General features: G+C 39.3%; 1 protein-coding gene across 1 annotated transcript in view; it reads left to right on the forward strand.

Annotated features, from left to right (window-relative positions):
- The window catches only part of reck (reversion-inducing-cysteine-rich protein with kazal motifs), a 146,201-nt gene that overhangs the window by 66,734 nt on the left and 58,848 nt on the right, over positions 1–20,619 (forward strand). Inside the window, exons 9-12 of the mRNA XM_080193594.1 lie at positions 2,556–2,600; positions 13,653–13,686; positions 14,855–15,052; positions 18,153–18,420. Coding sequence (XP_080049720.1) covers positions 2,556–2,600; positions 13,653–13,686; positions 14,855–15,052; positions 18,153–18,420 — 545 coding nt within the window. The remainder of the gene's footprint in view (positions 1–2,555; positions 2,601–13,652; positions 13,687–14,854; positions 15,053–18,152; positions 18,421–20,619) is intronic.

Genomic DNA, 20,619 nt, shown 5'->3' on the forward strand with positions numbered 1-20,619 from the left:
AGTACAGGCACAGTACATTGTACTGTATAATACAGCGGAATGGAAAGAAAATCCCAGAAATTAAAGTCTCCGAAATTTGGGAATGGGACAGAGCAAGGTCACAGGAAGACAGTGAAGTTGAAAAAACAAAGAACAAGAATCTGAACAGTGAAGTCGAAGTTAGGTGCAGAGAAAGGGCTCTGAAATAGAGACAGTTGCAGGAAGCAGATTTAAAGTCTGCTTGCGAGAAGCCAGACATCCAAGGTAATCAGAAGGTTAGTGGCTCCTTATTGTGGACCTGTGAAGTAGTGGTGTTCTGTTGGCATGAGTATCTGAGGGAGTCTGTGGAAGGTGAGGCTTGAATACACATTGTAATCAGGGCAGAGGAATACAGAAAGGAGAGGTGGAAAACCTGGAGGTGGATACTTGGCAATCGAGAAATTTTGTTTGGGAGAAAAATAGAAGGCATGTTCGTCAAGAGCAGAGATCAGAAATCTTTGCGTGAAAGACAGAGTTCCAGTCAGACCAGTTGGCTCACAGTGTGACAGATGTCCAGGGAGGAATTGATGAGAAATCCACAGAGATTGCGTTCAGTGACATCTGTCTTAGTTTCAAAGTAAAGGGTGTCTGACCACATTTCACCTATTTGTATACATGGATTGTGTATTTATCAGAACATTAGCGTATAAGATAAATTTTGTAATTTGTGTCATCCTTAAAAACCTGTATATATCTGTAACGGTATAGTTGTGATGAAGGAGCAGTGCATTATAGTGAGTCTTGCATAATAAATGTTTTATTCCTTTGTTAGAAGTTCACCAGCAGTCCTGCGATTCCATGTATTTAAACAAAAATCAAAGCTAGGAACTAGCAAGCCAGGTTCCATCCTGGGATCTGACTTGCCCAGTGGTAACATGAGCTTTTTTAAAGTGAAGTATTGAATGCACAGAATTCAAGTTCTGCCAGCTGAATCCTCTCCACCCTTGCTGTAATAAGTCACAAAATTTGCCATCCTAATCAAGAAGCCCTGGCAAATCAGTACTACCCCTCTCCTCTTGTTCTGCTTGGTCAGTAACAGGACCATTTCTATGGTACAGTCAACAAAGCAAACGTATATGAAGTTTTAATGGTACAGAAAATAAGTCTACACGGAGGCCTTTGCAAGCTCTCGACTAGCAAATTCCAGTGCCTGAAAACATCCTATCCTGCCACCTTAGAATTTATCCTACCTCCCATTTGGGTTGCTGGCATGGGAATGTGAACTGATATGTTCAATTAAAAAGGATTAGCTTGTGTTCTTTAGTGATATGTGCTGATCATCATGTAGTTGTTTTTCCACTGCTGTTGGGACGTGAAAATAATGCTCTGGAGATTAAATGTGAATGTTCTGATGTATTGTTCATACTGGTTATGAATATCTCCCAGAAGAGGTCAGTGTAATTCTGTGCTGTTTGATACCAAATGCACTGGTTTGATGTTTAATCAAAGACTTCGCAACTGTTTGCTATTGAATATTCAACATAAGTTGTTCTGTTGATCCAAGCTGGACTCCAACGCATTTTATAGCAGCAGCGGTGTGCATTCCGGACATAGTGCAGTGCCTTACAAAGCCTTCCTTTGCCAAATTGGCATTGTTTGTGGAACTGCCACAAGAAGCATTAGCTTTTTTGCATAACTTCTGGTAAAACATAGTTGAAGAAGTAGGGAAGACCTTGAAGCTTCACATTTGAGTAAGTTCTTGTAAAGTTTGAACCTTTTGTCTGGATGACATCCTGGCTAGTTAGCAACAATTCTTCTGTTCCGACTGGAGCTTCAGCCTTCAATTCCAGGCTAGGACTAACTGCGTGGAATTCTCACTGTAAAATCCTGTGGACCAGACTTCAACCATCCAGCATTGTCTTTGCCTCCCAGACACCGGAATAACTGGGTGGCCATGCTGTTAAAATGGTTTGGAGCAAGCAATGTTTCAGAACAGGAGATCCAGGCCATCAGCGAGGAATATCCTTCATGTTTAGAGGATGAGCAACGGTGACTTTGATTTGTGGTCATTAATGGGTCACAGCTGTTCACCTACCTGTTCACTGCGGCCCTCCTTAAACTCGCCTATGAACAAGCTTTTAAATGCTGTTGCACTGGCAAATTTGGACAAGAATTGGTTGAAATGAAATGTTTAAGTCCATTTTGATTAATTGCACATTACAGTGGGATTTTGTTTTGGGTGCATGTAAATGTGATTGATTAGATCCCAGATAGTAAGCTGTGGCAGTCATTAATTGTCATATTTAAACAAACTAAAACTGTGTGCATGCCAGAATATGAAGCAAATGAGTTGTTGTTTTAAACATGATGTTATAATCTCTGAAGCCTGTTTAGACTACAGACATTTTAGCTTTAGACAAACATTTAAAAATCAATTATATAACATATGCAGTAGCATCTGTCATGACCTTGGGCCATCTTAATGCACCCAATATGCTCGTGGCGTTATGTTCGAATATTTTTCATGCAAATTATTGATTTGTTTTATCTGCAATGTATATTATTTGTTATCATGTACTATTTTTGTTTTATTTTAGGCTTCTTCAAAGAATGACCTTAAGAGCTGCAGGAAGGAATTTGAGGTCTGTATAACAAAATACAGGATAAATAATGCATTTCCTTTTAAATTTAGCAGTGAACGTGTAGCTTTCCCAAAGCTTAGCAGCCCTGACAGAAATGGGGATAGCAACTGCCAGCACAAGAAGTGTCTTTTATAGTATTCTTGGTGGACCAAATGGGAATGGAGTGGTCTCTGCACCCTCTCAGGGATGTTTGAATTCTCATCTGCTCTCTCTATCTTGCCCTAAGAGTGTCTCACCCCATGCTTCCCTCCACCTCTTGCCCCATGCCTGCCCCACCCCCTCTTCATACACCACTGCACCCTGTCCTAATCTTTCTCTCAATCTCTTCTGGTTTCCTGGGATTGCTCCAAATACTTTTGTAGCTTGGAAATTGGCTAGCCTGTCAGAGTGACTGGGTGTCAGGTAGGAAATGTTGGTCCTATGTTAATTCAGCAGGAATTTGTGACCTTGCTGTGCTTTTTCACACCACCATGTTTCCCCACATCTTCCCTATCTGCAGATCAATCCTGTAATTTTGCATTGGACCACTTTTTTGATCTATAGATAATACTTAACATTTATATGGTACAAATGGCATCTGTTATTTGTCTGCCCAATTGCAAAACCAGTCTAAATTATTTGAAAAATATTTCTCTGCATCTTGTGTCTCCCCACTGCTTTCTCTCTGTTACAGTAAGTCTAAATAACTACAATTTGGTTGTGGCTCCCAAGTTATTTATGTAGAATGCAAACCACTGAACCCAAGTAGTGATCTTTTACTGTGCTGCTCAACTCTTCTCTTGCCCTCCCATTTGTCCTCATTGTTACTGGAATACTTAGCTCTTTTTAATCCATTTCCTTCCCGATTTAGTTTTATACCTTGTATTCCTGCAACTTCTAGTGCTTTGCAGTCATTAATGTGGAACTTTGTCAGAAACTTTCTGGAAGCCCAAATGCACTTTGGCTTGAGGAATGACATTTCCTATTTTCAAAATAATAAGGAAGTTGATTAGACAATTCCATGCCTCCTAACTCCATACTGGCTACACTATTCCATTTTATTGCTTGTTACCGATGATCAGCTAATGGGTAACTAGCTATTTGTCAGTTTTGTGACCTTTTAGAAGTATAGGTGTATGAAGCCCACTGCAGGTAATCACTTTGAATTTCTTACTCAGAAGTTCTGTTACACATATAATAAATGCAGTCTACCACAGCATGCAGATTTGAAGGGCAGTTCACAGAGGCTACAAATGTACATTCACTAAACAGAAAAGTGCGGAGAAGTAAATTATAATGTGATTGAATTGTTTAACAAATAAAGTGCAACAGTTGCCCAATTATCATCTTGTGGACCTTTGTTACAACTTTCCAGAAGATGGAGGTTGGTATGTATGCATTTCTTCATGTAATTCCTTAAGGGTGGCACTGCTGCCTCAGTGCCTGGGACCCAGGTTCAATTCTGACCTTGGGTGACTGTGTGGGGTTTGTACATTCTCCCCATGTTTGTGTGGGTTTCCTCTGAGTGCTCCCGTTTCCTCCCACACTCCAAAGATGTCCAGGCTGGGTGGATTGGCCATGCTGAATTACCCCTTAGTGTCCCAAGCTATCTAGGTTAGAGGTTTAATGGGTAAATACATGAGATTACAGGAAAGGGCCTGGGTGAGATGTTCTTTTGGGAAATTCGATGCGGACCTGAAGAGCCAAATGGCAGCCTCCTGCACTAGGATTTCTATGATTCCATTGAAATAAACGAGATCTGCAATACCATGGCAACAGAATCATCTGCCTCACTGCCCACTGAGCTTTCTATTGTGAATTTGTTTCACCTAAGCTTTGCATAATGTCAGATAACTCCTGTGTTTCTACATGTAAATATTAAGTGTGTGCCAACAGTGTGCATTCATTCAATAACCTATTAATTGCCCTTTTTACTCCAGATGCTTAAGCAATATGAAACAGCAACTAGGCCACAGAATTGCTCAGTTCCGGGATCACACTTTATGAAGGATGAGGAAGTAGAAAAGATTTATCAAAATGTTACCAAGAGATGAGGGACTTCAGTTATGTGGAGAAACTGGGAAAGCTTGGCTTGCTCTCCTAAGGAGCGGGTTCAGTAGTAATATTCAAAAAAGAATTGGATATGTACTTGAAGATAAAATGTTTACAGGACTCTGGAAAGAGCAAAGGAGTAGGATTAAGTGGATAATTGAATAGTTCCGCAAAGGAACAGGCAAAGACACGATGGATCAAATAGCTTCCTTCTGTGATGAATGAAAACATATGTGAGGACAGTGAGCAATGTGCTTTTTTTGAGTATTTTTAATTTGACTGTTTCTCTGAAACAGAAATAAACTACAGCCTGATAGAATGAATTATATTTTGTTTCTATTCTGATAATGCAGAATCTGCACAGTACCCAGTTGTTTTGTAGTCTTGGAAAAAACCTTACTGAGGCTCGTTAGTCAGGGTTTGACTACCTGTACATTCAAATCAATGTTCTCTTTCATTCCTTTCAGTATATCCCTGGATTTAGAGAGTTTGTCCCAAGAGAATTATTAGTTTGAGTTAACTCTCTCCGCCAATCTTGAGTTCAGAATCAAAGAACATACTGGTGATATATTGAAAATAGGAAGAAAAAAGTACATGGGAACTCTCTTGTGAGATGACTTGGATCCTCAACAAATCATCTAAATCAGATGTAACTCTCCCAACAATATTTCAAAACAAGGATGATGAGTTAATAGTTAATCCATAATACTATTTGGCCTATCAATCTTTAGGCGAGGGGAATGTTTCTTTCCCCATTCCTATTATTCACTGGATCAAAGAAGGAAATATACCATTATTTTTAGCCATTGGTTCACCAAGAGATGATATTGGTTGATACTTGCGGTGTCTACAATCCTGGGAAACTGACAGTTCTGCAGTATATTGTTTAATCTGTCTGAAAGAAGTGCTGGTTAGGTGCATTGGCCATGCTAAATTCTCCCTCCGTGTACCCGAAAAGGTGTCAGAGTGTGGCAACTTGGGGATTTTCGCAGTAACTTCATTGCAGTGTTAATGTAAATCTACTTGTGACAATAATCAATCAGCAATGGCTCCACAACCAGATTAAGGTTTAATTGCCTGAACAGATTTCACTGCTTTGTTTCAGGCTCTCTCAATAAATTCCATGGCATTTTTTATGCTCTTCTGTTTGACTTTAGAATATCTGTTTCTTATTAAAATTGTACTTTTTTGTGCAAAATTTGTAATTTGTTAACTGGTCTTGTTTGACATTCAACAACTGCAGTGGTGAATGCATCTCTAAATACTGATTTCCAAGAAGTCTCAGTTGGCACTATTCCAGGAAGTAGTTTTAGTATAGAGCAGCAGCTCTACACTGTACAACAAACAGCGAACACCTCCATTTTATGATGCAGGGAAGGTCATTGAAGTTTCAGTTTGAACAAATGCTCTATGGTACATAACTTCCAGTTAGATTTCAAAAAACAAGAGGTACTCTCCTAACAACCCTTTTGCAAAAAGTTATGGACGACAAAGTGCCATGAGATGAACATGGATGGAGCAGAGTTTAAGATATTTCAGGTTATCAAAAACAGAAGGAAGGTTTACAACAGCTTTATTGAATGAACTGATTTCACTTCACATTGTACGTCCAGCTCACAAATGCCTTCTACAAATCAAACAAGGTGTCCAACAATTAATTCTTCCTCTAGTCATAATTCTCTTGACTGACGTGTGGAATCCAACCTTAACTAATGTAGGTTTTCCTTGGGGGATAGTAAAATCAGACAAACAGTATTTAACACAGGATATGTAGAAACAAGTTTGTGAATTCAGTAGTGGATACTAGAGTCAAATTCAGTCCTATGTTCTAATTTTCCAAGAATCAGAGGAAATGCCAGAAAGAAAATATTCATCTTAAAGGTATATTAGTTAACCTCCATTTTGATTTGTTCTCTATAGTTGTGTTGAAAAGGTAGAAATATACGTCCGATCTCAATGGTGTTCATGAGGATGAACCATTTAAATGGGAGATTGCAGATGAACTCTTTGCAGGGGTAGTCACAAGCAAAAGAAAGTTGAAAGAACACCATCCAAGACAAAACAGCCAACTTGATTTACACACTAACCGCCACCTTAAACATTCACTCCCTCCACCACTGGCGCACAATGACAACAATGTGCACGACAGCAACTCATCTTGCCCTCGGCAGTACATACGTGTGACCTCTGTCACCTAGAAGGACAAGGGTGGCAAGCATATAGGAATACTACCATTTGCAAGTTCTCCAGGCTACACACCATCCTGAGTAGGAACTCTAGTGCTGTTCCTTCACTAGGTTTGAAATCTGGAACCCCCTTCCTAACAACATTATTGTATACCAACAGATGGACTGCAGCAGTTCAAAAAGGCAGCTCACCAACGTCTTCTCAAGGACTTTTAGGAATGAACTATCTTATTAGCAATTCTTGCAGCCTATGAAAGAAAAAAAAACTTCAATAGTTGGTGTGCATTTGTTGCTGATGTTTTAGCACTTCGAAACTTTCGTCATGGATAGCTACCATTTTGTTCAGGTCATACATGCAAGAATTATCTATACTTAATTAGTTCTCCAGTACATGAGAAATACTAATTTCCACTATAAGCTTATATCCTATTTTTGATTGGGTTTAATTTTATTCAGCTTATTAAGATTTCGACTGGAATGCGATTTGCACTGGGAGCATTTTGATTTTGTGTAACATTTCAAATCTGTCTGTTGGATCCAATTTTTTTTGATGGGGGCGCGGGGAGGAATGTGTTTAATGTCTTGCCAGTTTACTCCCATCTCTGACTCCCTTGAAGGTGTCAGTTCCCTTTGGGATATGTTTCCAGTGGTAATTCTACATTGCTATGTGGAAAGGGCTCTGATTGCAGCATCGCCACTGAGTCAGAAGATTAAGAGTTTAAGGCCCATTTCACAGACTTCACTGTGTGTTCTATATTTGCACTTCAATACAGTATTGAAGACAGCTACACTGTTGGAATTGTCCTTCACTTTAGACATTAAACCAAGGCCCTCAGTCAGATGTAAAAGATCCCATCATGCCTTTTGAAGACGAGCAGGGAGATTCTCCCTGATTTCCTGCCGACCATTTATCCTTCCGCTAACGTCTAGAATAACAAAGTCTGACCATTTAATTCATTGCTGTGTGTAGTTGGCTGTGACGTTTCCTACATTATAGCAGTGACTTTTTTCCAATAAACACTTAATTGGCTGTGAAGCACTTGAGGATGTACTGAGGTTACTGAATAGCCCAATATAAATGCAATACTTTTTTTCAAATGGCTACTGTTGACGTGAGTCTTTGTTATGTTGACAGGATTATTCTACTGTGAGGAATCACAGCTGAGTTGAGATCAATGTGGATCAGGAACTGGCCAATTTCCTCTTGTTTTTTCTAACTGAGGACTGCTGAGTCCAATTTTGGCACATATGGCTAGCTGAATGCATCAAGAATTAAGCCAGGGATCTTTGTGATTGATATGACTCTCTGGATAAACCTTTGAGTCATTGGAAGAACCTGCTAGACCAGTTATGGTCTCTAATCTTTTAACAACTGCTCTAAGCCAGACGTAGTCAGTTGGCTACTTGAATGCATTCTGCAGTGGAAGGTGCTGCTTTGTTTCTGGAAAAGGTAATTTTGCCTGTTCCAAGGATACCACATTGAATTAATATTGATAATGTGGCTTCTTGAAGCTGTCATTCACCTTGGCTAAGCATTACCATTGGTCCATCATAGCTACAGATGGTACTATCTTTGCTCCGTGTTTTAGGAATTAATGTCTTTGTCTGAAGCTTAGTTCCCATGAAAGGGCATTATTTTGAATAATATTGCGGAAGTCTCCGGTTGGAGAGAGTGATAGCCATTTTTCTTCATTTGGCATACTCGTATTGTGGATTCCTCTTCACTCTGGACATCCTTCACCCATTGTGCTTTCACTCGTCTGTGCTCCCAGGCAGGGACTACATGCATTCATGTCTTTTTCTCTTTGTCGATATATAATATGACTGAGAAAATTGGTCCAAAATTGGTTTTCTACCCAGCATAAGCATGAGATATCACATGAAGGGATGCGGCGAATGTCAACTGACATTGAAACATGCTGATAGCCAAATTTTTCAGTGTGGTTACCTGTTTACATAAAAAGCAAACTATGTGGCTGCTGGAAATCTGAAATAAAAACTGAAGATGCTGGAAACATCAGCTGTTCAGTAGGAAGAGGGAAAAAGGATTAATGTTTCCAGTTGATGACCTCTTAGCAGAAATGCAGTTTTCCAAAAACACGGGGTGGAATTTTCCCAAAAGATGGCTCTCATTTTGGGCAAGGAAACTGGTGTGATTCGCGCCAGACATGTCGGTGCAAATCAGATTGTAATTTTCCCACCCAGGCATTTTCGGGGGGGTGGTGAGTTTTGCACTGGTTGAGAGGGGCAGGGCCTAAACACACTGGTGAGCCCACCTTCACAGATCAGTGCTGTAATCTCAAATTAAAATTGAGGAACCCCTCCCCAACAAAGGTTGCCAGCATCATGGCCTTCCCAGTGGGTCTCCCTTCATGACGTTCTTCATGAACCCACTACTCCCTCCCCCCCAGTTTCATGGCCGCCCCCATCACTTCATAACCCTGCTTCCTTCATGGCTCCCCTACTTTGTGCCCCCTTTCATGACTGCCTCCACTTCATCTCCCCCCCCCCCCGCCCGCCCCAAATACTGCTGCTGGCACCCTGCTAGTTGCTCAGCACTGCCAGGCTAGGACAACCAGTGGGCTAACGCAGCCATGTCCCCAATCACCGGGGGCTTCAGTGGCCTCTGATCTCGCTGCACCCAGGGTCAGAAAATCCCAGGAGCAGGGAAGATATGGCCTTGAACGAACTGTACGTATTTAAATTCTCATTTAAGGGCGGGAACCAGATTATGTCTGGGAGTGGTAATTAGGAAGATACTGACTATGTTTGGCACTGGCGCAGAATGCACTAAACGATCTGCAGTTTTCCAGCCCCATTCGAACGCATTCTGTTTCGGGCATGACACGGCTGGAAGATCACAGCCATAGTCTGGTCCTAGCTCAACTCCAGCCATGCATTGGGAATGTTCACTTCATAAAATAAAATGAAATAACTTCTTAAAACTATACTGGCAACTCCTATTTGTGATCAATTTGAACATGCAGCTTCTTGCAGTGCTCTTTTAACCTCTTAACTTAATCATGTTTATTTTTATTTTGGCTTGCATGGTTACTAGATTTCCTGATAGGGTGACACATTGTTGGTTTCACATTTTGAACAGATATTTATAGGATCACCATAACAACAGCTATGGAAAAATTTGATTTTTTGATTAACTTCTTGTAGCTGATATCTTTCCCACCTTCCCCTCATGCAATGGTACTGAAGTTATATACCTACCTTTTGTGAACTTCATCAATCTTTGTGTTCAGATATATCTAAAGGTGCTCACTAACCTGGGAAATTGTTCATCCTTTTTATCAGTCTTTGTTACCTTGATCTGTTAGTTCAAGATTGGAACTATTTTTACAAAGTAATGCTTGAACTGACCTTGATGTCCCTAAATTGCTTACTTTGCTAGTCATATAGAAGTTACAACTAAGGAAGGGTATTAATTCATAACCATTGGTATAGTTTTCATACAAGTTTTGTAGGTGGAGGTTGAATTGCATTCAAAGTTCTCTTGTTCTTTGTTCTCTTTCTGATCTAACACATCTTGGGCTTTGTCACTGTTCCTGTCTACAGTCATGTACTTGTTCCAACATGATTGCTCCGTGGCCAGTTCCAGTCTGGAGCTGAGGTCACAACAAGCCTCTTGTATACATGCTGGGAAGTAAAGTCTACGTGACAAAACTGGTTACTTAATGCTAAATTTGCACAAGAGATTACTCACCTCTGTGTGGAGATTGAACTCTGTTCAAGATAGTAAAAAGTCTCACAACACCAGATCTATTCAAGATGATTAGGAAGACCATACCTGCAGCAGCTCTATCTATTTGGTTATGTTTTAATGCAGTGTTTTCCTCCTCTTGATCTTGTTCTGGGGCTTGCTGGTACCTCAGTTTGTATTTTATTATCTTGCATTTAACATAAGGAAGATTTGAGGGTAAGGAAAAGACCATGTGGCCCACCAAAGTGCACACTTCTGGAATCCAAATTCTCCCACCTCAATATCCAAGTTCATTTGATCTATCCTAATCCTGCAGAGATTTAGTAATTCTTCATCAAGCATTTCTGATTTCATGCGTGCTTTGGATAAATGTGTAATAAATTCATCTCAATGTTTAAATTCTTTTTTAAAAATTAGCTTGTCATCCTGCAGTCTTGTTTTAATCAGTAAATAATTGAGGATCACTTCCTCGATGTACTGTTTTATGGGGAGGAAAAAGGGAACTGATTCTAGTAAGATTTGAAGTGCAATGATTGTCGTCTTCTTGGTTATGTGCAGGATAACGTAAGTTAATGAGCGAAGAGACTGCAAATAGTAAAGCATCTTTTTCAACATAAATTTAGTTCAGTTAAAGGTAAAAAAAAACTAGGTCAGAAACTCCAAGGTGTTTTATGAAGTCAGCCGAGATCATAAGTTTTGCACCTTGAATTTTGGCATGGGTAAGTATAAGATGTTCCACTCCAGATTTGATTCAAGTGACCCATTAGAGAGCTTTCTAACAAAGTTTATTTATGAGTATAGTTAACATAAAGTAAGACAATTAGCAATAATTTCTACTAATTACAAACGAAAAAAAAAACCCATGATATTGTATAAACCTTAACAGCTACGAATACTGTTCCAACACAATATTCTTACCAACATACAGCCCAGGTTTCAGTCTAGCACAGAAAATATGTATTCTCATGTGAATTTTGCAGCTCTGCAACACCTGAGAATTAGTCCTTTGGATGGAGAATTAAAACTCTGACTTCCCTGTCCTGCAACTCCCAGTACTCCTCACAGCAGAGATAGAGCCACTGCTGGCCTCTAGCTCGCAAACCATCAACAGCAAAATTTTCACTCCAGAAAGGCAAGAAAGACTGCATTTAACTAGCTAGTAGAATTTGTTACCAAGGACAGACAATGAAATACTGCTTTTCAGTCTGGAGTCCAACAGCTTCTAACTAAAACTGAAAGTGAATCTTTGGATTTCTCTCTGAAGAAACCATTTGACCTTGACTTGCCAAACAATCTTGCCACAACAATTTAAAAGGATTGTAAACTCGTAACACTCCAGGATATTGCATTAGGCCCAAATTAAAAATAAATACAAAAGCCCATTATACATCTTCAACAGACATCATGGCAACGATGCAATAAAAAACAGCAGTGAAACAGAATTAAAATATATTTCTTAATGCCACAGTAGTGTCACACTATACTTTTAAAGACCTACTTTGCTTTCCTCCTGGCTATTTCTTTTTAAGCAGTGATTGGGAATGAATGATGATGCAAGCGAATTTCAGAAGCAGTAATGAAACCAAATTAGCATCAGTGAAAAGATGATAACAGACACCTTGTAATTCAAATTGTTAGTTCAGCTCCCTCAAGAGTGGGCCTAGTATTTACCACTGCCCAGCACAGAGAAATTCAAAACAATGTGTAGAAACATTTATTTCTGTCATTGTCCCATGTGAATTAGAAACTTCAGTCTCATAGTCAATCCTCTTCAACTGTAAAAGGAATTAAAGAATTATTTAAACAATATAAATTTGTTTTGTTGAGGCTAACATGGAAGCTATTTTGTATATTTTTGAATTATGTGTTAAATGTGGTGAAATAGTTCCATAATATTCTCTTTTTCTGAAGTAATCACTTTTAAACTGTTAATGGTCAAGGCAAATGTGAATGTTTACACTGATTTAAACTGGTTATATTTTTTATAGGTGTTGGCTGTGACTGCTTCAAGATCTCCCCTCTCTCTCTGAGGTCTTTTATCACTACTTTCTCCTCTAGTGCAGTCCTGTCTTTTTATCAAATAGTTACTGTCCTTACTATAATTTCTGCTTCTCTTTGTTCTTACAACCCAGGCATCTGTTGACACATTCCTATGTTCTGCTCAAGCTGCATTTGATATTTTGGTTCTCACATAGCTGTGATCATTGTTTGTTTTGTAATTATGTTTAACTTTGCATATATTACATTGACATTCACTTCTAATGTTTTCATTTGAAATAACGGAGTTTTAGTTAATGTCTGTAAAATGTAGTTTAATATACCAAATATTTATTTTGTTGGGGAGGTGGACTTTATATAGTTCTTAAAAGAATGGCTCATCATTTTAAAGTTTCATATGTAATGTTTATATACGTGGCACAGTGTTAGCACTGCTGCCTCATAGTAACAGTGTCTGAGGTTCAATTCCAGCCTTGGGTAACTGTCTGTATGGAATTTGCACGTTCTCCCTGTGCCTGTGTGGGTTTCCACCGGGTTCTCTGGTTTCCCCCAAGTGCTTGGGTTTCCTCTGAATGCTCTGGTTTTCTCCCACAGTCCAACGATGTGCAGGTTAGGTTCATTGGCCATGATAAATTGCCCCTCAGTATCAGGGAGATTAACAGGGTAAATGCATGGGGTAACGGAGGTAGGGTCTGGGTGGGATTGTTGTTGGTGCAGGTTTGATCGGCCATGTGGCCTCATTCTGCACTATATAGGAATTTGCACTTGAATTTTTTTGTCAATTTTGGAAATTTAAAATTTGTCCAGGTCACTGCAGGGTGTAAGTATCCGTTTTGGCTGAAGCGCTAAGGCATTAATGAAATGAGCCTTTTTTTTGGAAGTGGTGGGGGGCGGGTGGTGAATTGGAAATAGGAAAGAGGTAACAGAGTGAAAGCTTCATCCATCCTCTGTTACACATCTCCAATGACTGGCTTGAAAATAGAATTGCTAATGCCATGGCAACATCCACCTCGAAGGAGGTATTGGTAGAGAGATTTTAAGAGACAGATTTGTGTGTGAAACTGATCTTTTCAGATGATTACTGTGATTGCAATTATTAATTTGTGTCTCTTTTTTGTATTTCAGACTGCTTTTTTCAGCTGTGTGAACAGAAATGAAAGTAAGGTCATTTTTACCCTAAAACTAGGAAATGATGCTGATAAATGAAATACTGAGTTATTTTCATATTTCTTTAAATATATTAAAGTAGAATGCACTCAAATGGTGATTTAGTTAATTTAGTACCCTTAGAAGTCAACAGTAGAGTGGTTAGCACTGCTGCCTCAGAGCACCACAGACCTAGGTACGATTCCCGGCTTGGGTCACTGTCTGTGCGGAGATTGCACGTTCTCCCTGTGTCTGCGTGGGTTTCCTCCAAGTGCTCCAGTTTTCTCCCACAGTCCAAAAATGCTTGTTAGGTGCATTACCCATGCTAAATTCTCCCTCCAGTGTACCTGAACAGGCGCCAGTGTGTGGTGACTAGGGGATTTTTACAGTAACTTCATTGCAGTGTTAATGTAAATCTATTTGTGATGCAAATCAGTAAGCTTAAGCTGTAATGTTTTGAAATCTGATGTATTAAATATTGTAAAAGGCAATATATGAAAGATTATGTCATGAAAAAACATAAGGGGCAGTGCTAAGTTTGCGAAAAAGTGTAATATTTAGAATAAGGAAAGATAAAAGCAATGAAATCTTGTCCTGATTCTGTAAATCACAAGAAAGAAAATCTCATGAGGTGTACAATGACCCTGCAACTTAGATGACTGTAGTAGATTATACCATAGAATCCCTACAGTACAGAAAGAGACCATTTGGCCCATTGAGTCTGCACCAACTCTCTGAAAGAGCATCCCATCCAGGCCCTCCCCTCTGCCCTATCCCTATGATTCCATACATTTACTATCCTAACCTACACATCTTTGGACACCATGGACTGAACTAATGTCAAGGTGAGATGGGTTTTGTACCACAACTGGATTTTTCTGAATTTTCTAAGTTACTGCCAGCGCATCATTCACTTAGGTAATGCATAGTACAGCATAACTGTAGCAATAATTAATCATTTCTCTCAACTGTTGGCTTGTACTGCAGAGGGATGACATGAAGAGTAGATGGCAGGATAAATTATTCAAACTCAAAATATTGTTTCCTAAGTAATATTGCTCAGTGCACTGATCTTTGAAGCACTATGGTTGATTACAACCTTAATTCAGAGATCATTGAACAAAGAATATAGGACCTTTAGCTTGATACATGAATTAATATTTGCCTTTATTATATTACAGAGGGATCCTTGTGTTGCAGCTATGCAGGCCGACACACAAATTGTAGAGAATATTGCCAAGCCATTTTTCGTACAGATTCTTCTCCTACACAGTCACAGATTAAAGCTGTAGAAAACTACTGTGCATCCATTAGCCCACAGCTTATTCAATGTGTTGACAACTACACTCGCTCATACCCAATGAAAAATCCGATTGATAGTAAGTATAAATCTTTAAAATTACTTCAGTCATTCTTAGAGCAGATGCTGTCTAGTAATCACTTATAATTGCCTTTGTTTGGTGGAGCGCATGCATGTCTGTGTTATCACCATAGGGGCCCTCCATTCAGATGGCAGCTGCTGTTATTTCTCTTCCATTTGCTCAATAGCCCATCAAGCCCTTACTCTTTTCCTGAACCCCCTTCCGTGTCGAGATTGTCTCTTGTCTCTCATGGATGAGAGACACCTCTTTCCTTGATCCCACTTCCATTTCTTACATTGTGTTGCATTGCAAATGTTTTTTTTCTTGAACCATTGTTTTCTTCCATTCCTCAAAGACTCAACTCTTCTATTCTTTAAATTTATCATTCCGTCTCTAGCTTCTGTTTCCTTTACATGAATAGGAAGTCACCTCCCAATGCTTGTCTTATCCACAATCTCTTGTTTTGAATCTTTCCAATCAAGTATTATTCTTTCTCCAGCGTAGAAATTGCCATAAACGCTCATGAATGAAATGATATGTGACTGTGACCTTGTTGCAAAATTTCTTTTCAATTTTTCTGCAGCCTTTGTGATCGATCCCACTATTCTCCTCCAATATTTCCTTTGTTGCCCAGCTCAGTAGGATTTGTTTCTCTTGCTTCCACTCTTAATTGTCTAGTCATAGTTGTTTCCATTACCAGCCCAGCACTGTCACCTCATTAGACCCAAGATCTGGCTGTAGATTAGCCAGAATTTGCTCGAAATTTAATTACAAAGACAAGTGACATTGCCCTTGTCCCCACTGAAAATTCCATACCATCACCACCATATTCACTCCTGGCCACTGTCTCAAACTGAAGCAGACTTTCAGCAATCTTGGCTTCCTATTTTGATTCCCTCATCCTTACCTGTCGCAAAGACCTCCTTGATAATATCGTCCACTTTTCTCACTAACTTAGCCTATTGCAACTGTATTCCCCCACTCGTGCCTTTGTTGCCTCCAGAATAAAATATGCCAGAGCCCATCTTCCAGTCTGTCAGTTTCATCTTAATGAAAACTCGTTGTCCATATCACACCTTTGCATCAAGTCATGCTTTCCCATCATCTTCCCCCTTGTTGACCTACATTATTTCAGTCTAAGGTGAAATAAAGCCTGAAGACGTGGCTGATGTTTCGCCACTGCTCAGAAATAACTATTCATTTCCCTTCTCCAGCAGATTGTAAAACCTTTTGCAGGTTAATGTGAAGCAGGATAAACTTGTAGCTTCCCAAAGGGGAAAAAAAACAGTAAAACGATACTAGTCCAAACTGTTTTTTCCTTCTGGGTTATAAGGCTTGTCCAAAGCAATGTTCTCCCTCGTTTGGAGCTTCTAGCCTCACATAAGAATAGCTTTGTTTAGTCCAGTGTAGGGTTCAGGATCCAGCTGTGAAATGGCTTCATGGTGAAAAATGGGGAAACTTTGGAAGGAGAGAGGGAGGGATAAGAAGCCATTTCCACCAGTTATTCAACACCCTGTAAGGGGATACTGCTTTGGCATTGCATGCCAACAAAATCATGACGACTGACTGTCTCACAGGAAAGCTAATGTCTGTTAAGTAAATTGATGTTTCTGAGAGGTGCTTACTGGGACTGGGTATGCAAATACATTCGTACATGTAGCATTTGATGTTTAGCTTGATTTGGATGCAGAGAAACAGGAGTTGCTGCTGAAGGTCTGCATTCCTGAATCATGAGACTACAATTTGATATAGCATTCTATGTTCCAGCTGTGATCATGAAGATAGTGATCATGTACTTGCACCTTGTTGAGTTATGCTGTTCATTCCTCCTTTTGAAAAGAGGACAACTCAGCAACTGCAGTTTGTCCTGCGGAACTCTAATCTGCTTAATAACTGACTAGTGATTACTCCCCTTGGAGGTGTTGAGAAGTAGTAGAACCTCTTCTGACATCAAGTTGGTCTGAAAATAACAGTCATTATTTGCAAGGAAACCTTGCATTTATTTTAGCACCTTATCATGCAATGTACTTTGTACCCAAATAATTACTTTGCAATAAAATCTAAGCAATCAAATCAATGCAAAGTGGAAGAGAATTCAATACTTGAGCCAGATACTTCAGTGTCCAGACAGCTATTAATAACTGACCACACAGCCTCTCATTAATCAGACCTGGATTAGTACACAAATCAATGGTGCCAGCATTGGCTCAGTGATAGCGCTCTCACCTCTGAGTCAGTGCTTCTTGGGTTAAAGTCTTAATCTGGGATGAGCATATAATCTAGCTGGCACTTGGTATAGTACCAATGAAGAACCTACACCATTAGAAGTACTATGTTTCTGATAAATCAAGGCTCCAGCAATTGTCTTGGATAGATATTAAAAAAAATCCCTTGACACATTCAATGAAGAACAGAGCCGCTCTCCTGATGTCCTGACCCAAAAAATCCTTCACCAACCCCACCAACAAAATTATCTCATAATTTGTAACATTGTTGTTTGTGGAAATTTGCTATGTGCAAATTGGCAGTTGTGTTTCCTACAACATTGACTACAGTTCAAAAATACTTATTTGGTTAAAACACTTTGGGATGCCTGGAGTTCATGACAGATGCTATATAAATGCAAATATCCCTTTCCTCGACTGGCAGCTAACTCCTTCCTTTTTACCCTTTTCTCCCTTATGTAACCATGCAAGCCCAACAAAAAGATTATTTTAGCTGGACAAGTAGGGGACGGCTTACCAGTATTCTGTTGGCTTTAGCTGATCTAACTCCAGCATATGTACACACACTTGGACATTTTGATTCCTTAGTCTCAGCTCTTGCCAATTGGGCTCTGTGGGGTTATGCCCCTGTCAGCACATCCCACATCAGTTACATGAAACCTATTTAGTAAATCTTAGGCAAGTTGCTGAATTAAAATTAAAAAGTTCTTCTGTTCATTGTCAGTATTTCATGGTTCTCTGAGAACATTATTCCAGATATCCAGGATCCTTCATATAAGGTGTGTGCTGTATCACTTGTAATTTAATACTACTTTATTGAGAAATGTAACATAAATATCTCAATAAAAAGTGCAGTAAAGCTAAATAGTACTAATGAGTTTCTAACTGTTTAGGTTTATATTGCTGTGACAGAGCAGAAGACCATGCTTGCCAGACCACATGTCGAAGAGTGCTGATGACAAAGTCTACGGATCAAGAAATTGTTGATGGACTTATCGATGGGTGTAAGAAAATGCCACTGCCTCAGGATCCACTCTGGCAGTGCTTTCTAGAAAGCTCTGGACCAGGTAACCCGGATAACAGCACAAATGGGTTGCCTGCTACAGCTGTTGATGGTGCTAAATTGCACTGTTGTTCTAAAGCAAATACTTCAATCTGCAGGTTGGTATAGTAACTAAAAAGTATTTCATTTTGTATGTCTGGGCAGCTTTGATATTCTAATAGAAACTGTTTCTCAAGAAATATAAGTTTGAAGAAGTACGAGCCTTAATTCCCATTATTACGTTTGTCTCAATGGGCAAAGTCAGATTTGGTGAAAAAAATTCCTTGTTTGCAGTCCTTCAATTAGCTGGAAATTTTATGGACCCAAAATTTGTGCAAATTAACGTCAATCTCTAATCTGTTTTTGGGTGTGACTTTAGTTTGGCTCCTATGATGTGTGGAGGCTGCCTGAATTAGAGAGGGAGTATCTGCCTCATAAGGTCATTTTCATTCTTCAAACAATGTGCATCCTTCAAACTTCACAACCTCTTTCAAACATTGATTTGAGCCTCTCTAGGGATTTTGTTGTGAAATTTATTGTAGATCGGCACAAGGTTGTGAGTTGCTTTGATTTATTATTGTCACATATTAGTATACAGTGAAAAGTATTGTTTTGTGCATGTTATACAGACAAAGCATGCTGTACGTTGAAGGAAAGAGGAGAGTGCAGAATGCGGTCATTGTTAGAGAGTTTAAAAGAGTTAAAATGCAGTTTTAGAAGCATTGAATGAGAGTAAAAGATAGAAGTAGAGGGTATGTTGGGCACAACTTGCAAGAAATCACCTCGCTCTGCGCCATCTTCTTGGAAGATCTTCTCAGTTGTAATGTGGACACACATTTTTCATTGCACCCCAGTGAAATTCCAGGATGTACATTGGAGCAGGCTTCAAAAGCCAATTGCCAGATCTAATCCAACTTGGCTAAGTTTCTATAGTGTCTGAAGAATGAACACGCAATAAGTAAACTTTTCAGTTGCAGGCGATGGTAGCCTTAGACGAGTGTAAATCTCAGTGTATTCTGTTTTGTAACCCTCACAAGAAGTGAAAGTATTAGACCAATTTTGTACCATAGAGCCTTGAATTTCTCCATTTAATGATCTTAATCCAATTACTTTTCAAATATTATGAGATTTCTGCCTCTACACCTTTTCAGGTGGTTCCAGACTCCCATTCCTCTCTGTGTGAAAACATTCTCCCTTTTATCCCCTCTAACCTCCTATCTCTTACCCTAAAACTGTGCTCTGGTTATTGGCCCCTTCCAAAACTGGGGGAATCGTGCCCAGAAGGTTTAATCTCTTCACAAGCTGTTTTCTGTCAGACCAGTCAGATAGTCTCAAAAGCAGAATGTTGCGTATGCTGAAAATCTGAAATAAAAACAAAAACGTTGGTAATACTTAGCAGGTCAGGCAGCATCTGTGAAGAGAGAAACAGAGGTAGTGTTTCAGGTCAATGACCTGTTTGCAGAATTGGGTAAAGTTAAAGATGTCATCAGTTTTAAACAAGGAATGGGTAAGATAAGGAGGACTTGTGATAGGATGGAAGACAGAAAAGATGAAACGACGCAAGAGTTAATTTTACATTCCCAACCAGGTGATGGGGCAAGTAAAGAAATGGCGAATTGACTCATTTTTGGAATATTGTGGGTTGTTTGATTTTTAAAATGTTATTGACTGTTTTAGTAAGTAGTGGATTGGCTCAGCTGCTATGTTGGAATTAGATGTAGCTGTCAAAATATGAGCAGTTTTCAGAGCAGGTTGTTGGATGTAGATTAGTCTGAAGCCTCCTCAATGAGATGGAAGTTCTTTGTGAAATATTTATTATTTTCACTTTATAGTTACAGAATATCAACCAGGCAGTGAAAATCTCAAAGAAGAACCACGTCATTGTAATAACATTGTGTGAACATTGAGGTCCGCATTCTCCTGAGTAGCCTCTTGTTTTTTCTTAAACTGCTCTGTCAGTGCTGTAGTGGTTCTCATTCTCTTGACCCTCTTCTGCAATCACCATTTCCTTCACACTGCAGTGTTTCTAACCCCTGATGATTCATGAAGTCACTGATTTGTTACATTATGCTTCTCTCAATTTTTTTCAAATTGTTTCTTCATCTTTTTCCTGATTGTTAAAGTGTAACGAGACAAGTGTGAAGACTTTGTACAATGAAGAGCACAAGGTCAATTAGATTTTGACCATCCAAATGTCGGCTAGTGTTTTGTTAGAATATTTTGAACTGCATAATATTAGGAGTGGTAGTTATATGTTTATCACAGCAATGATAAAAATGGATCCAAGGTTGGGATTATGGGTACCACGCAAAGTTTAT

The sequence above is a fragment of the Carcharhinus amblyrhynchos genome, chromosome 8 (genome assembly GCF_965287045.1).
Source record: "Carcharhinus amblyrhynchos chromosome 8, sCarAmb.v2.hapA, whole genome shotgun sequence".
Taxonomy (NCBI): Eukaryota; Metazoa; Chordata; class Chondrichthyes; order Carcharhiniformes; family Carcharhinidae; genus Carcharhinus; species Carcharhinus amblyrhynchos.